At 47.2% G+C, this 15,070-nt stretch overlaps 1 protein-coding gene and 1 long non-coding RNA gene across 4 annotated transcripts in view; one reads left to right on the top strand and one right to left on the bottom strand.

Annotated features, from left to right (window-relative positions):
- LOC133163343 (uncharacterized) overlaps positions 1-555 on the bottom strand; it is a 53,253-nt gene extending 52,698 nt beyond the window's left edge. The window contains exon 1 of the long non-coding RNA XR_009716366.1: positions 26-555. This is a non-coding gene — a long non-coding RNA (uncharacterized LOC133163343). The remainder of the gene's footprint in view (positions 1-25) is intronic.
- A 7,356-nt stretch (positions 556-7,911) lies between these two features.
- Positions 7,912-15,070, top strand: part of dab2ipb (DAB2 interacting protein b) — a 35,132-nt gene continuing 27,973 nt past the window's right edge. Inside the window, exon 1 of one of the 3 annotated variants that reach the window (XM_061292935.1) lies at positions 7,912-8,081. In XM_061292935.1, the coding sequence (XP_061148919.1) occupies positions 8,054-8,081 (28 nt within the window). In that variant the 5' untranslated portion in view covers positions 7,912-8,053. Of the gene's footprint in view, positions 8,082-11,354; positions 11,737-13,855; positions 13,986-15,070 lie in introns of those variants that run through there. The other 2 variants (XM_061292937.1, XM_061292938.1) reach the window with 2 other exon arrangements.

The following is a 15,070-nucleotide window of genomic DNA, read 5'->3' as shown; positions in this document are numbered from 1 at the left end:
AACCTTGGCCTGTATGGATATTAACCTGCGCCGTTGCCGATATTCTCCCCGGTAACGCGGATTAGCCAGGTTCCTCTCCTCATTTCACCACGACACTATCAGCAGGTACCAAAAGACACGGAGGAAGGAAGGGGGGGTGGCAAACCAAGGGGGATCCATTCTTCAGGAACCCATCCACCACTTCAGAAACCACAGATGGTGAACCCGCCCCCGGTCTACCTCAAGCCAGCAGGGAATGGACCCCAGCTCCAACCTAACTGGGATACGCCGCAGATGATTGGCTGGATGGATTTGTGGCATGAGGGACAAGAGTCTCTCCGGCGGGCCCGCCACGGAAGGCAGGAAGGAAGCAGCCGCTCGATCCGACGCGGCCATCCGCGGCGTCCGGAGGGAACGGCTGTCCGCTTCCAGATGTTGGCCGCTTGACGGACGGACGCCTCTCGGGGACGACGGGGGAACGCGGCGATTGCGAGCGCGTTAGTCAAGAATTCCTACTAAATATTTCAAAGGGCCAAGGGAGAGCGAGAGACAAAACAAAGTGGATATCGGAATCTGGAGCAGCGTTCCCAGAAGAGACCCGCCTCCCCTCCCCTCCCCTCCTGCCGCCTCCCCAGCACTCATCCACCCCGCTCCTACTTCTCGTGGTTACAACCGAAATAAAATCGTTTGATCTCAGAGACTCCGGCTTCCATTGTTATCCCGCCGTAAACCTCCTCAGCCCCTCCCGACAGTAAATGGGTCGAGCAAATCTCACCGTTAGTCGATAAAGTCAGCGCTAATTAGCGACATCTTCCTACTTCAATTAGGGAACCCTGTCGCATGGCAGCGCGCTGCCAACAATTCAAACTTTACGTCCGCAAAAAAACTGCTTGGAAAAACAACGTACTAAAGGCCCGTGGACGGACCACGGTTGTAAACGAGAAGCGAGAGAGCCAAAAGCAATAAGACCACGACATCTGCCGTAACCCGAGGACAAACAAGCGGGCGCCAGACGTCCTTTATACGCTCGCCTTTTACCCCTAAAATCCAAGACTGCGCCAGTAAAATGTTTTCATCTGCTGTCACAGTAAAATCTTTTGTGTTGCCGACAAACTTCTGCCATAGATTTGTTTTTTGTCAACTACCTACTTCCCGTTCGAGACGGACCTACCGTAAATTCCGGACTATAAGCCGCGACTTTTTTCCAAAATTTTGAACCCTGCGGCTTATAGTCAGGTGCGGCTTATATAAGGATTTTTTTCGTGATGACTTGATCACTTTTATACACTGCGGTATCTTGAAGAAAAAAACAACAAAAATACTATTTTGAAACACTACTAGGGCTGCTGCTTATTCTGGCTGTGTTGCTTGTGACTATTATGAGCTTTAGTGGGAATGCACGCTAGGTGACTTGCGTCGAAGGGCTCTAAACCCTTCGTCACAGGCAATGTTGAGATGTTATAAAAACTTTAAAAAGGCTTTCTGTGAACGGTCTTTCATTGTAAAAAAACACATGTGCACGTGCGGCTTATAGTCCGGTGCGGCTTATATAAGAAAAAAACTAAAATATCCCCCAATTTTAGCTGGTGCGGTTTATTGTCCGGTGCGGCTTATAGTCCGGAATTTACGGTACCTTGTTGGCATCGCAAGCTCCCCGCCTGGGCTATCGACCCGCTTATCGACAAAAGCTCCTTATCAGGTCCGAGAAGAACGCCGGCCGGTTCTGATCACGGATCAAGCCCATTCTAAATAGCATTTGAAATGAAGCGGACGCCGTTGCTTTCCGTTGATCCGCGCCGTCCGTCTTAGCCGTGGCTTTAAAGGGATTTCTTCCGGCGGCTAAGCTCGTGTTAATTGGTGGAGGTTATCGGCGAGCAATAATAGGAGCGGCTTGACCGAGCGGGCCTTGCCGGAAAACGGTTTGTCTGGCAGAACAAGCCGCCCGAGAGAAGGGATTTGATGAAGCGCTGAAAGGTGGAAAGAACGTGAAGGAAGATGTTTTGGTGCTTTTTCTGGACCTGATTGGCCATTGTCAACATTCAAGTGTGAGAAATGTGTGTGTGAAAGATTTTGAATGCGCTCCATTTTATTTTCGCCTGTTTTGCATGCCGCGGCACGTTTCGTGGCAGCTTCCGAGAAGTCTGGGAAAAGACGATGAGAATGGCTGGCTTGATTTCTTTTTACTTTTTTTTCTCTTTCTGTCTGCGAGGATTGCTGGAGGATTTTTTTGCTTTCCTGCTCTTTCATGCTTTTGTCAAGAAAGGCAATGCTCCTTCCTGTCCTTTTTATTTCTTTATTTATTTCTTCCTCACTTTCCCCCTCCTGGCGAGAGAAAAGCTTAAAATGCTTTACTCGCGCTTGTGGATATGAACACTTTGCCTCGGTTGCTAAGCCAACGTAAATACTTTACTTGGGTAATCTTTTCTTTCTCCGGGGAGTTGGCAGAGAAATAAACGGTGTGGCATTCCTTTTTTTTTTTTTTTTTTTTTTCTTCCTGATAAATGGCCCTGGTGTGCTCTGCTCTTGTTGTGACTTTGAGGGCGGAGGGGAAGAAAGGAGGTGGCGATCGAAGAGCAGAATGGAGGCAAGATGACAAGATATGCTGTTTGTCTGATCCCTGAGAGGGGAGAGCTTTCATTACTCCGGGGACTTTTTTTTTTCTTCTTCCCCGCTCTCATTTTGGCCTGTCGAACGGGGGATTTGGCGTTTTGAGGCGCTACGATGCGATGTCGGGGCAGTGACTCACCGCTGATGGAGTGAAAAGTCCGCTAAATGCACCTGAGCGCTTTCTGACTACAAAAGCATGGACTGGATGTGAGGCTCAAGTGTCTTTGAAGGTCGGGAAAACAAGTACATATTTGTGTGGATGTGTAGTATATGTGAATATTTGTATCAATGTATTTTCAATAAAGGCTATACGTGTCTTTGATGCTAACGAAAGGTCGAAAGGTCACACTCGTAGGAAAGCAGCCGTCCAACCTGACCCAAGTTCTTCATTTTAACGAACCTCTTTGGGAGGTCCATTGTCGTTCTCGTTCGCACTCAACGACATCCCGGGAAGCGGCATATGCGACCCGAGGGTGTCTGGTACCGTCTTCCTTCCGTGATGGTGAGGCGAGCGGGACCGCCGGCAAGTGGAGCGAGCCCCTGGGCGCTTCCACTCTGCGTGACCTCACTTTGGAGCGTCGCTATGCATCACCCTTTGCTCTGCATTATGGGATGCTGGGATGTTTGGAAAGAATACAGATGGCCACTTTGATGTCCCTCACTGAAATGGCGTCACGCAGTCTGCAATATTTGTCGCGTCGAAGACCCAAATTGACATTTGACGTTTGCAAGCGACAAATATTCCACAGTGAATCCATCCCCTTTGGATTTCCACTTTCATGATTGCTTGTTTTTTAAAGTTGTTTTTTTTCCCCCCCTCCTGCAAATTTTCGTTTTACATTTAAACACCCCTAACAGAGATTAATGACATCTTCTTTGCCGAGTCTTGCCGGCCCGAGATGTAACGAGCCGGCCGAATGAAAGGAAGCCACCGGAGAAGGAGATAAATTAGCTTTTGGAATATTGAAGACGAGAGGCCACCTGTTGCCTGTAGCCTTGCCGCTGGACCGCGTCCACTCATTACGCACACGGACAGCACTTAAAAGTCCGCCTCTGCAGGGGAAAATCTGCGCTAATGTGCAGGAGATGGGATTTTTTAAGGCCGTTGGGGGCGAGCTGTGATGTCTTTGGCGCCCCCTGTTGCTTGCCTGAGTCCTCATTCGGAGGTCTGAAGACGAGAGTGGGATGACTCATGCATCTCACCATGTCGCATTTACATTTCTTTTTTATTTTTTTTATTTTATCGGGTGCTAAATGAACAGTCCGCTGATTTTTTTTTTCATTCAAAAAAAAAATCACTTGTATGGAAAAGGCGTGGAGCAAAAGCGCCCTCGTGTGGATTTTCCGGCAACTACAACACCCCGTTGTATTTGAGCACTGTCAAATTTTTCTTGAATAATGTTGAATACATTTTCCAAATCACACATGTCAAGGTCTTTGAAGACTTAATTAGCCTCCAAGTTTGAAAAGGTATTTGAAAGACTGCATTATGTTTGATTTAGCAGGTCCAGTATTTTTTTCATTTTTTTTTAAATGGGCAGCTTGCATTCTGGTTTGTGCAAAGTTTGAAGCTATGGCGCCCTCTGCTGTTTGCTTAATGAAGCCCAGTAGTGTTGCCGGGTAAGTCAATTTCCTTGATTGTGTCAAGCTAATCTTGACTTTTATGTGACGTGATAAAAAAGTTGTAACTCTAACTTTAATGATGTTTGCAAAAGCATTCCATTTATTTTCGACTGAAGTGTTTTTAAATTTCATTTTCACATAATTGTGCACTTTGTTTCTAACTGAATCTTGTCTTTGTTACAAAAAATGCGCTTTATGCAGTATCATGTCATGCGGTCTTCCAAAACACATGTCCATCAAAGAACAAATTTCACGTCACGTTTTTTGTTGCCGTGGAAACCTTGCCGAGGGTCGACGAGGTGGGAATAATTGCAAATTCCCGTCAACGTTTCTATTAGCGGGCAAGTCGTCGAAGCCGCTTCGCCGCTTGCGGATTAGCGTTTGCGTTAATGCGTAAGCAGCAAATCCACGCGGATGGAAATAAGCCTGACCGTGGTTCCTTTGCTTTGACGCCATTCTGTCACGTATGGACGCTTTTAGTTGGCTGAAGACGCTAGCGGCCATTGTGTCACTCTGAGTGAATAAAAAAATACTTGACACATTCTATTACATCATGCAAAGTTGTATTTAATTAATAGTCTGATTTTCTAAGGTGTTAGTCACGATAGTTTAGGAAGTGTTGAAATGACTGTGATGTTTTTGGGACCACCTCTGTCTGTTCTCCTCCGGCCCCTCCCTTCACTTTTCTCAAGCAGTTCCCAGCATCCCCCCCCCCCCTCCCGTTTGTGTCGCTCTCACTTGGCGTACGATGACAACGCACGCACAGGACGGTGAGCGGTGGTGGCCGGCCGACGCGTGAATTCTTCTCCCGGCTCGTCATTAGCGCCGCAAAGCGAAGGATGGGAATGCAGCCGCAAGACAGCGTGCTATCTGATTACCTGGCAGGTAAGGGAGCATCCACCTATCCATCCATCCATCCATCATCTATCTTATTTATCAAGAAGAAAGTGATCATTTATAGAATGACTTGGGCCCTAATTAGTATAGATGACATTGGTAGTAAAGTGATGCTTGACAACAAAAAGTTAAAGTTGATAAGAGCAGTTCTGAGATGTTTGTTTTATTGAATTATTTTTCTTCTTAAGCCATATGGTTGCAGTTAGCAATGCTAGCTCAGCATTATTTACGCTCAAACGCGCCGCATGAGCGCCCGGAGCAGCATAGCAGGTGGCCAGCAAGATGATGTAATTGAGGTTATTCCGAGAGCGAGTGGAAAATGGCGAGGAAGAAAGACAAAAAGTACGTACCACCTGAACGATGACTCAAAAAAGTCTCCAGCTCGGAAGTGAAAAGCGCCTCTGGAGAAAATTGCCAAACTTCCTGAAAAGCTTCATGGAGAAGCCGCTTATTGATCCCGGTGCTGACCGAGATCGGCGGCCCGAGGCACGGTCCGTCCTTCCCGTCACGCTCCGACGAGCGTCGCCACGGCAACAGCCACTCACGTGGCTGATTTCAGGTCATCTATTTAGCTCTGCTGTAACAATGACAAAGTTGCGCTTACTCGAGCAAATGATATTGTAAAAATAAAATGATTGCAAAATATAATCGTATTTGTAATCAAATCAAATGGGAGAAATATTCGGAACTCCTGCTTCCATTTGCCGATCCTTTGATTGCAGGAATATTCAAAACTCTTTCTCCCTTGAAATGCGCTACAGGTCATGACCTCACGGATGTAATTATTACTAATCAACTCATTGATTACAATGTCACCCCGCTGAATAAACATTGGCTCTCATTGTATCGTAATCCGTCAAGCGTATCTTAATCTTGGCGAGCGTCGCGCCCGCGTCGAGTCTGTTGTTTTGAATATTTCAAACATTTGAAAGCTCGTTTGCGTGTTCCGGGTCGGCAACTTATGTTTATTTCATCGCCGCGGCTGTGTTTGTCAGCAGCCTCCGACGACACGAACATAGCGGAGGAAGAACGCCATGATCTTTGCAGAGATGCTAGCGCCTAGAAGCTAACGCAACCTGCTAACCACTGCAATTTCACTCGGCCAAATGGGAACCCTTCGAAGGAGCAGCATTAGGCCAAAACTAGCATCCAGACGCTCCCACACAGACTAAGGGGCCAAGAAAAAAACAAAGACCACCGGGGGGCAGCAAAAACGCCGTGAGGCCCGCAATGGGCTATCTGATTGGAACACGGCTTATCTTTCCCACACAGCGTAGCATGGAGCTCGCTCAAGCATGACAGGACTACACACACACAAGGCCGATGAATAGCGCCGCGTATCTCTCCCCGCACTGCCGCCGCCGCCGCCGCCGTCATTGAATTGCAGATTGGAGTCGCCACTCGAATGCCTGATACACACTTGGACAAGAATTTCGCCACAGGCTTGTAAATGAAATGATCTTGGGATAAAGTCGCCCTCCTGTGTCTCTCCCCAGACGTCCGATGCCCTTCGCGACACTGGCTGTCACGCGGCCGCTCGTTCGACGAGCGAGGCGCCTGGAAGCCGCCGCCGTTTGGCGCCTTTGGCGATGGCCGCTCCACATTTAAGGAAAAGCAGGTAGCCGCATCCTTCCCGTGGAAAAAGTACTCGGTACTTGAGAACAAGTGGTGCTTGCAGGAGTGTTTGGTGTTTGATGATCCTCACCTTTTTAAACACTCTTCTGCCATCTGGTGGTGTATATATGTACATGTGTTTTTGGCCCTACGACAATAGGACGGAGACGCTTGTGCCGTCCGTCTCTTTGTTCACTTTATCTTCTGCAATCTCGAAGTGGGTTGGTTGATTTTCTTTTTTTTTTTTTTGATTGGCTAATTGTGTTTTCTTCCATTTCAGATGTTGCTCCAGGAGCGCAGAGAATGCACGTCAGGCGGTGCCGGCCTCCTGCGGCGCACCATCAGCGTGCCTGCCGAGACGCACTTTAGCGAGCTGTGCGGCCCGCCGTCCGCCCGGAGCGGTGAGCACGACTTTTCAATCGTTTAACACTCACGCAAGAAAGCAGACACTCCATTGCTGCCGTTTCAACACTTGGCTTTTTGGGATGGAAGATAAATGACCAGATAGACTAAGAGTCGACCACTAGAGGGAGACATTTATTTACAAAATTAAATGATTGCTAGGGTTGTTTTTGTCTCCGACGAAACTGATGCTATCCAAACCACAAGTTAGCAGAGATGATTTAGAATGAACTCTTCAAATATGAAGACGTTGAAGGCCAAACGAGTGAGAGGAGCCGCGTGTCCTTCTGCCTGCGCGTCGTTTGCATCGCTCACATTTGGAGTCCAAATAGCTCAGCCACAGAATATGAGATCGGATTTCATATCTCCTTGAGAGGGAGATACAAGAATGTAATGTAGAATGTAAATCCATCAGTTTTCTCTGACTGGGGACAAACGTGGGAAAAATCAGCTCTGGACTTTTTATAACCACTGTAAACACTTGAGATCTGCTGTTTATTCTTCCCGAGATTTTTTTTTTCCCTTAACATGCCACCCTGCGTGACATTTGTATTCCAAACGGTGCCAGCAAACAACCAAAAGTGACACGCTTTTCCTTGCTTTTCCCCGCCGAGGGGGGAAAAAAAATGTGCTGATCGGCATCAGAGTTAAAACCCAAAAGCTCCTCTGCAACCACAAGCCTCTCGCTCTCTCGTTCTCTCTCTCTCCACCCCCTGACGCGGGGAAACAGCGTCCTTGCCTCCTCCCTCCCGTCCACTGGCTCTCCCTCCGTCCGTGCCTTTTCTTTCACACCGCTCATGCGAGTTGAATCGCAGCAGGGCCGGAGCAGCAGCCCGCTCGCTCGCTCGCTCGCTCGCTCGGCGGACAACCAGTCGGAAAGGCAGCAAAAGTTGCACTTTTGGACCCTTGGAATATGGCCGCGTGAGTTACCATGGAGCCCGAAGCGGATGCTCAGCATGGTGAGTGATCGTTTTTCAAGAAGTTATCACAGATGTGAGCAGCTGATACTTTTTGAGAGTTCAAAAGTCTTACTTAGTCCAAATTGGGCTCAATGAGCCATTTGTCATGTCAGATCAGCAGTGGAATTGTCTCACTGACAACCGTTGGACAAACCCAAATTTGGCATTTTGCACGGTTATTAAAGGGACAGTGTTGGCCAGTCCAAATTCCTGGAAGTTGAAGCGCTTCCGGTTTCAAGGTCCCACATGCGGGACGGGACGGGACGGACGTGAGCTCGCCCATGTGCGGCACGGCACGGGAGGGCTGCGCTGCGGTGGGCGCGATAATGCCGTGCTTCTGCCAATCCTGCTTTGTATGCAGCGTGTCGCTCGCCTGTGGGCGGCCGACGGCGACAAAGAGAGAGAGAGAGAGAAAAAAAAAGAAAGAGAAAGAGGGAGAGTTATGTACACAAATAAATCCCGCGAGGATCACGGCGACAGTGTCGTATTTTCTCCCCCCCCCCCCTTTTTCATCTTCTTTTCTGGCCTCCCCCAAGGCCTGTTTGAGTCTCGACCGAGTCATTAAGAAGAAGAAGAAAAAGCAATAAAAGTTGCCTTTCGCTAAACCCCCAAAAGATTTAGTTAGGAATTGTTTCAGAAATCCTTTGAGATTGCAAACTCATCGAAATTTGAAAAAGCTCATTTCTTGTGTTGGCTGTGCCTAAAAAGCAAAGTGTGGAGAGTCTCCGGTGTCGCCAAACCAACTCGAAACTCTAGTTCTAAAATAACACTCACCCAAACATAACTTAAATGTTCTTTTAGTTACAGATGATGTCATAGTTGAGTGACAATGTTCTTGTACGTTGATGACCCCAAAAGCAGATTGCGAATCGAATCCGAATAAGATGAGCCTATCACTTTGAATGACAAAGCTCCCATCTTTCCATTTTGATTTCTTTCCCCAAGTCGCCGCCAGTGTGACTTGTGCTGATGCTGGACATTCTCCCGCATGTTTTGGATCCAGGGCGACGCTGCATAACTCAAATAACAGAGCGGCGTTTGAGCTTTGCCGCTCCCCGTCTGCGTTTGGACGCCATTCCCGTCCACTCAGCAATTTGGGGAATTAAAAGTGGAATTGCGAGAGGAGTTTTTCTCTTCATCAGCAACCAAAGGCATGCTAATGCTAATAGAGAATGCTAATGTCAAGTGAAGCGTTGTCGTTTCAGGCAAGGATTGTCAATTTATTTCTTTTTTTGTAGGCAAAGGGACACATTTGTTGAACCTTTCCCGACCGGACCATATTTCATCCAGATGTAAGCGGCGGTCTTGTGGTTTGAAAGCGCCGTCGGCATTTCTTGTGTGTTTCTGCCAGGGAAGAATGCGCGTGGCTTTTTATACGAGCGTAGCCTTGCTTGTTTTGTCATGTGCTAACCATCTCGCCCCAGTTTAGCGCTGCGCCAAGGATATTTTAGGAGCCGGCCTGCAGTTTTTGCATGTGCCTCTTTTTACGCTGTAATCTCGTTTTAAGAGAGGGAAGAGTATTTTGCGGCAGGCCGCAGGGTTAAATTTAACCCGGAGAACCCGGGAGTCGTGAACCCTGCGAGGTCGTGATCTTCGCCGACAACTTTAATTGAAAGATAACATCCAGTTTTGCTGCCCTCTGTATCCTTTCTGTTATGTCAACCTCCGCTGGCGGCTCAGGCTTTTGTTAGCTTAGCCTGCACATTGCTATATTGCGCTCCGCAGTCTCCAATTGACTGTCACAAAAAGCCTACTGGAACATCGGAACTTAATTTTTTTGAATTTCAAACAGGGGTGTGTAGACTTTTTATATCTACTCTACAAACCTAACCTGTTGGGAAGATTATACATTTGATACAAGAGACTCACTGCGGTATCATATTGTAGCCAGCAGACGTTCCTCTTGCACATCCATTTTTGTGTTTGTCTCCATTTCCACAGTCGTGCAAACGCGCATTTCACGACCGCTAATTCTTATGTAAATGCGTCCATCCCACACGGAGCGAAGTGTGCCGGGGGGCGCTGGGGAGAGCGTGAGATGAGGGGGGAAAATCTATCACCGCAGTGAGATAGCAAGCAAGCAGTCAAAACAATGCAGTCCTGCGAGTCTTTTTCGACATTAAAGTAGGATGGCGGCGGCGAGATTTTACCGATGCATACATGTCAGTAACCAGTAAAAAAAAATGTTTTGTTGTCTTCGGCTTTTTGGAAAATTCCAAAATATAACCCTAGCTCATTAATACCCCAAATATCTCAATGTAATATTTTTTTAACAATTAATAAATAACAAAAAACGTGTCCTAAATATAGATATTTTTTAAATAATTAATCAAATAATACATTTCTATACATCATCCTACCTTCACCCAAAAGAAGTCAGACTTCTGTCATTGAAAGTTCTCGCTTGCTATTCAGCTACACGCTTGCTAGCAATCGATCACATTAAGGCACGATTTGGTTGTCATTACCTTTTCACACCTTCTCAGGCGTGACAAAACCAAAGAGTGAGCGACAGGTAGTGCAGGATGAGGGACAGGGCCAGCAGATGAAAGACGCTTTGTAATTCTATAGGCCGCATACCTCAACGTACGACGCCGCCGCCTCTAGCGGGTGCGCCGCTGCATTTTTTTACCCAGTGCCGTAATAATCGGCATCCATATTGTCGTCATAATTTTAATAAAGCATTTTGGTATTCATGCCTGAAAGGGGAGCAGCTGTGCTATTGTGTTTTTGTAATTGTACGCTACGATGAGACAAACAGACAGCCTTCAGAGTCGTGTGACTGGATGGTGGGAAATGAAGTGTCATGTGAAGTGAAGAAAGTGGGGGGTGCATTGAGAAGATTTGGGGGGTGCTATCTCTTGTCGCTTCCGTGGGCAAAAGTCCTGAGCAGAAACACGAGTGTCACTCTTCAAAAATGTTTATCTAGCTAGCTTAATATTCTTACGCGTGGCTGTGTAGCTAGCGGGCTACTGTACCTACCGTCACGATCCACCCGTACGGCTTAAAAATTCAAATTGGCTTGACGGAAGACCGGAAGCATATTTAACTTTGATTTAAGATTTGAGACGACTTGAGTTTTTGCAGCGATGCTATCAAAAAGGCCAGGAGGGGTTTCAGTGGCGACGAGCCCAAGTGTTTCTGGAGAGGCCCGAGCCTGGCCCCGCGGTTTTTCGCTCGGGCCGCAACAAAGCCTCCCATTGGCTGGACGGCAATGTTGGAATTTGGCTCCCAACTCCACCTCCTCCTCTTCTACCTCCTCCTCTTGCTCTCTTTGCCCCGAGGAACAACACGTTGTTCCCTCTACCTTCTTTCAACAATGAGGAGAGAGGGGGGGCGGCAACTAAACCGTTGACTTCCTCCCTGAAATCAGCTCCAACCACGAGAAAAGAACGGGACGCTCCTGCTTTGTGAGAAAGTGTGGGAGGAGGTGGTCGTGGTGGAATGGTCGAGGGGGGCAGGGAGGGTGAGCCCCGCAGGAGTCCTCGCTCAGGACACACTCTCTCACTCTCTTTCACACTCTGGCATAGCAGAGCAGACTCGCTTGTTTACGGCTAAGATCCTGCATGAGGGGGAAAAGGCAGGCGAAAAAGCTCAACCGGAACTCCTACTTGTTGCTTTGGTCGGGATTTCTCCTCTGGGATGAGACTCTGAGGTAAGGAAAAGCCTCCCCCGGATTTCACACCGTCATCTTTCCCCGACGCGCCGCCGGAAGCTGCACTTACCAAAAAGTGACTTTTCGTGTTCCGTGAGGTGAACTTTTCCGAATGTAGTCGTAGTAAGCGTCTGCGAATGTGCGTCTGGGGGCATTGTTGTCCTATTATTAGAGCGCCGGCAGCTGTGGGGAAGGAAGGAAGGCACAGAAGAGGGAGGGGGGAGGCGTTGAGGGGGTGATCAAGCGGGAAATCATTTTTGGGGACGGCGGTCCCAAAAGTGCTCGTAGTCAGATTTGATGCAGAGTTGACCACCTGAGGATTGCCCCCCCCCCCGTGTCCTCCTCCTGACTTCAATTCTTTGTCCCTACTACCTGAGTAAAGGCAGAAACTGAAAAAAAATGGGAGCCTTTAATTGGGTGTCGAGGAGAAGGTGACATAGCGTCTCTCCCCCAGCTCACAAACACCTCAGTGTGTTTTTGGCCGAGCAGGTTTGGCTTTTGTTTTCTCAGCTCCCCGTCCAAGTTTTTCAAGAGCAACTATGTAAAGACGGCCGTGTTTGTGGGTGGCGTCGCCTTGTTGAAAAGTAGCAGTTGTTGGCGCGGCGCGTGCGAAACATCAGGCGTCTCCGGTCGGTGGGGGCCGAGGGCGGGGGGGGGGGCACGTGTCGCTTATTAGTTTTCTCTCACTTTAATTTGTCGCAAAATAGTTTGAGGATGTTCTGCAATGCAATTATGAAGCCATTATGCTATTATCATAATCAGCGCTATTAGGCTGAACACATTTGGCCAAATAAAAAGCTGTTTACAGATGTACAACTGAAATTGTCCGACTTCCAACGTTGGCATCTGTCCCCGTCATGATTGTCAGGACCGCCTAATCTTTATCCTCTACTCAAAAGCCATGACCTCAAATCCAAAGTGATGCAACGCTGCATCCAGTTTTATGGATCATCACAAAATTGGCATGAGAAATATCTCAATGTATAAAATTGAACAAGAAATCGGCCATTTTGTCGAAAACCAGGCAATGTTTGGAATTGCACAGCTGTCTAATGTTTGGCGTCCAACTTTGATTCTGATTTCCAAGACTGGTCAGGAAAGGACAGTGAGGTTGGAGTGGGAAGCAAACAGAAAACAGGAAAGACAGGAACATAAACTCGACTCCCTGAGGTTCCCCGTTTTCCCTTCGAACGTACCTTCTCACTTCCTGTCACGGGGTCCATCCAAGCCACAACAGGGATGCTATTTTTAAGAGAAATGCTGCGAGTGTCTTTGTTGAAGCAGCTGTCTGAGGACGGAACTTTCCCTCCTCCTCTTCCCCCTCCACCATCCTGTAGTGAATGAAGAGAAGAAAGACCTTCTTAACCTTTCTCCTTTTTCCCGAGCATGATCAGAGGAGTGAATCATTTTAAAAGCGCCTGGTCTCGAGCAGCTTCGTATTCCAAACATTTTATGAGGGAAAGGAATTGAGTTTGACAAACGTTAATGTTGTGCTAGGAGCTAACAACTAGCGTGTTTTGTTCGATTAGTGCATTAGTCACAAGCAGAACAAGTTTTATTTTAGCTATCCGCTAGCTGATTAGCCGCCGGCTAACCAAGCTGAACTTTTTCATGAACGAAATTACGTTCTCTGCTGTGAGAGGTGTCCATCCGTCTGCTTTTGACGAGAAGTGTTGAATGTTAGCTCCTGGCTAGCCATACGCTACATTTGATTACAGGAGATTACAAAGCACGCGTTTGCACTCTTGCTCTCTGTTTTCGGACCACTTAAAATGCACATGGCCATTTAACAAATTACGCCCATTGTTAATGTCAACAATGAAGCCTCTGTGGGCTGCACGAGAAGCCGTGAATTCCTCAAATTCCAGCGTATTACTCAATCCAACTAAATCCAACATAATGCTCCTACTGTCTTTTTGCCTCAATGTCAATATTGTTGCCTTGCGAGAGAGCCTTGCTATATTGGACATGCAAATCAAAAGTTCTAGATACGGTCATCGACAAGAAGTTGGTGCAAAAAAAAAAAAAATGGAGATTTCCTGTTTGACGTCTTCCTTCTTGCGCTCGTCTTGAGCTAGCATGTCTGCCAAGGGCTAGGGGGATTTAAAAGGCACTTGGCTGCTAGATTAAAAAGGAACAGGATTACGAAGAGGAGGCGGAGGACGGCGGCGGCTTTTATTTTTAAAGCATGTGCTAACATGCATGAGTTCTCCGCGGGGATCAATGAAGCCTCCGGGAATCTGTTTGGGGTAGGGACGCACTTTTGTTGTTTGGGCGCTTGCGTCATGTGTTTGTTTGGTCTACGCAGGTTTGATTGGAACGGACTTCTGCCGCATAAGCGTTTTTACTGTAATCCCGACCGACATTGTTGTCTCGCTGTCCGCCGTGTCACGCTTGGTAGCAGCGATTTAAACATCAGCACATTGCGAAAAAACAAACACTGGACGACATATTTTTGTCCATTGAGCAGAGTCGTGTGCTTCTTATAAATTTTGGTGACCCCTGTAAACAATCGCACATGCAGATGTGGCGAAGTGGAAGCACAGAAAAAATGAAAAGGAATGGATTTTTTCCCCTCTCACTTTTGGCAAGGTCAGATTGACGATTAAGATTAGAAAAGTCCACCGAGGAGGGAGATTAAAAGTAACCCGGGTTATGATCCAGTGACCTCCGGTTTAAGACTTAAATCCCCCCCTGAGGCCATCCCGTCTTATTTGGGTCTGACAAAAACTGTCCCTAGAATCGGCCAGTAGAATACAGAGGTCTCCCTCAAAGTGTGACTACGTGTCCACATTTTTATTTTTAGAAAAGTCCACTGGCGAATGAATAGCTCATGGTGGAATTTGTTTGTACGTTGCCGCCTTCTCCACAAGGGGGAGCTATTGGTCTGCACGCTAAAATCCACTCAACCAACCCTTCTGCTTGTAGTCTTTAGGGGTCCTTAAGCAAAATTACATTCCTGCCATTAATATTATTGTGGCCAACTAAAGGTTGAAATGAAGTATTTGATACATTTGCTGTAAAAATAGCATTCAATGTTTTATTTGTGCAACAACCAACAAATTCAGATATGTACAAGCAACTTCAAATATTTCATTCCCTTTTTTTTTAATCTAAAGAAATGTCCATGATCCAAACATGTACCGTAAACCAAGTGGCATGAGTCTGTTATGCTCATCTTGGCCACCTGGTGGCAGTATGATGCAGATAAAGTGAGATAATGTCCATGGAGGCGGGCTCATCGCTGTCTATGTGTGTTGCTTCACCATTTGTGTTCAAATACTCGTTCTCACACCATGACACGGATGTTAATGGTTAGCCCATGTTTCTCATT

The sequence above is a fragment of the Syngnathus typhle genome, linkage group LG12, assembly GCF_033458585.1.
Source record: "Syngnathus typhle isolate RoL2023-S1 ecotype Sweden linkage group LG12, RoL_Styp_1.0, whole genome shotgun sequence".
Lineage (NCBI taxonomy): Eukaryota > Metazoa > Chordata > Actinopteri > Syngnathiformes > Syngnathidae > Syngnathus > Syngnathus typhle.
The sequence above is the reverse complement of the archived record's forward strand: the minus strand, read 5'-3'. Positions and strand labels throughout refer to the sequence as shown.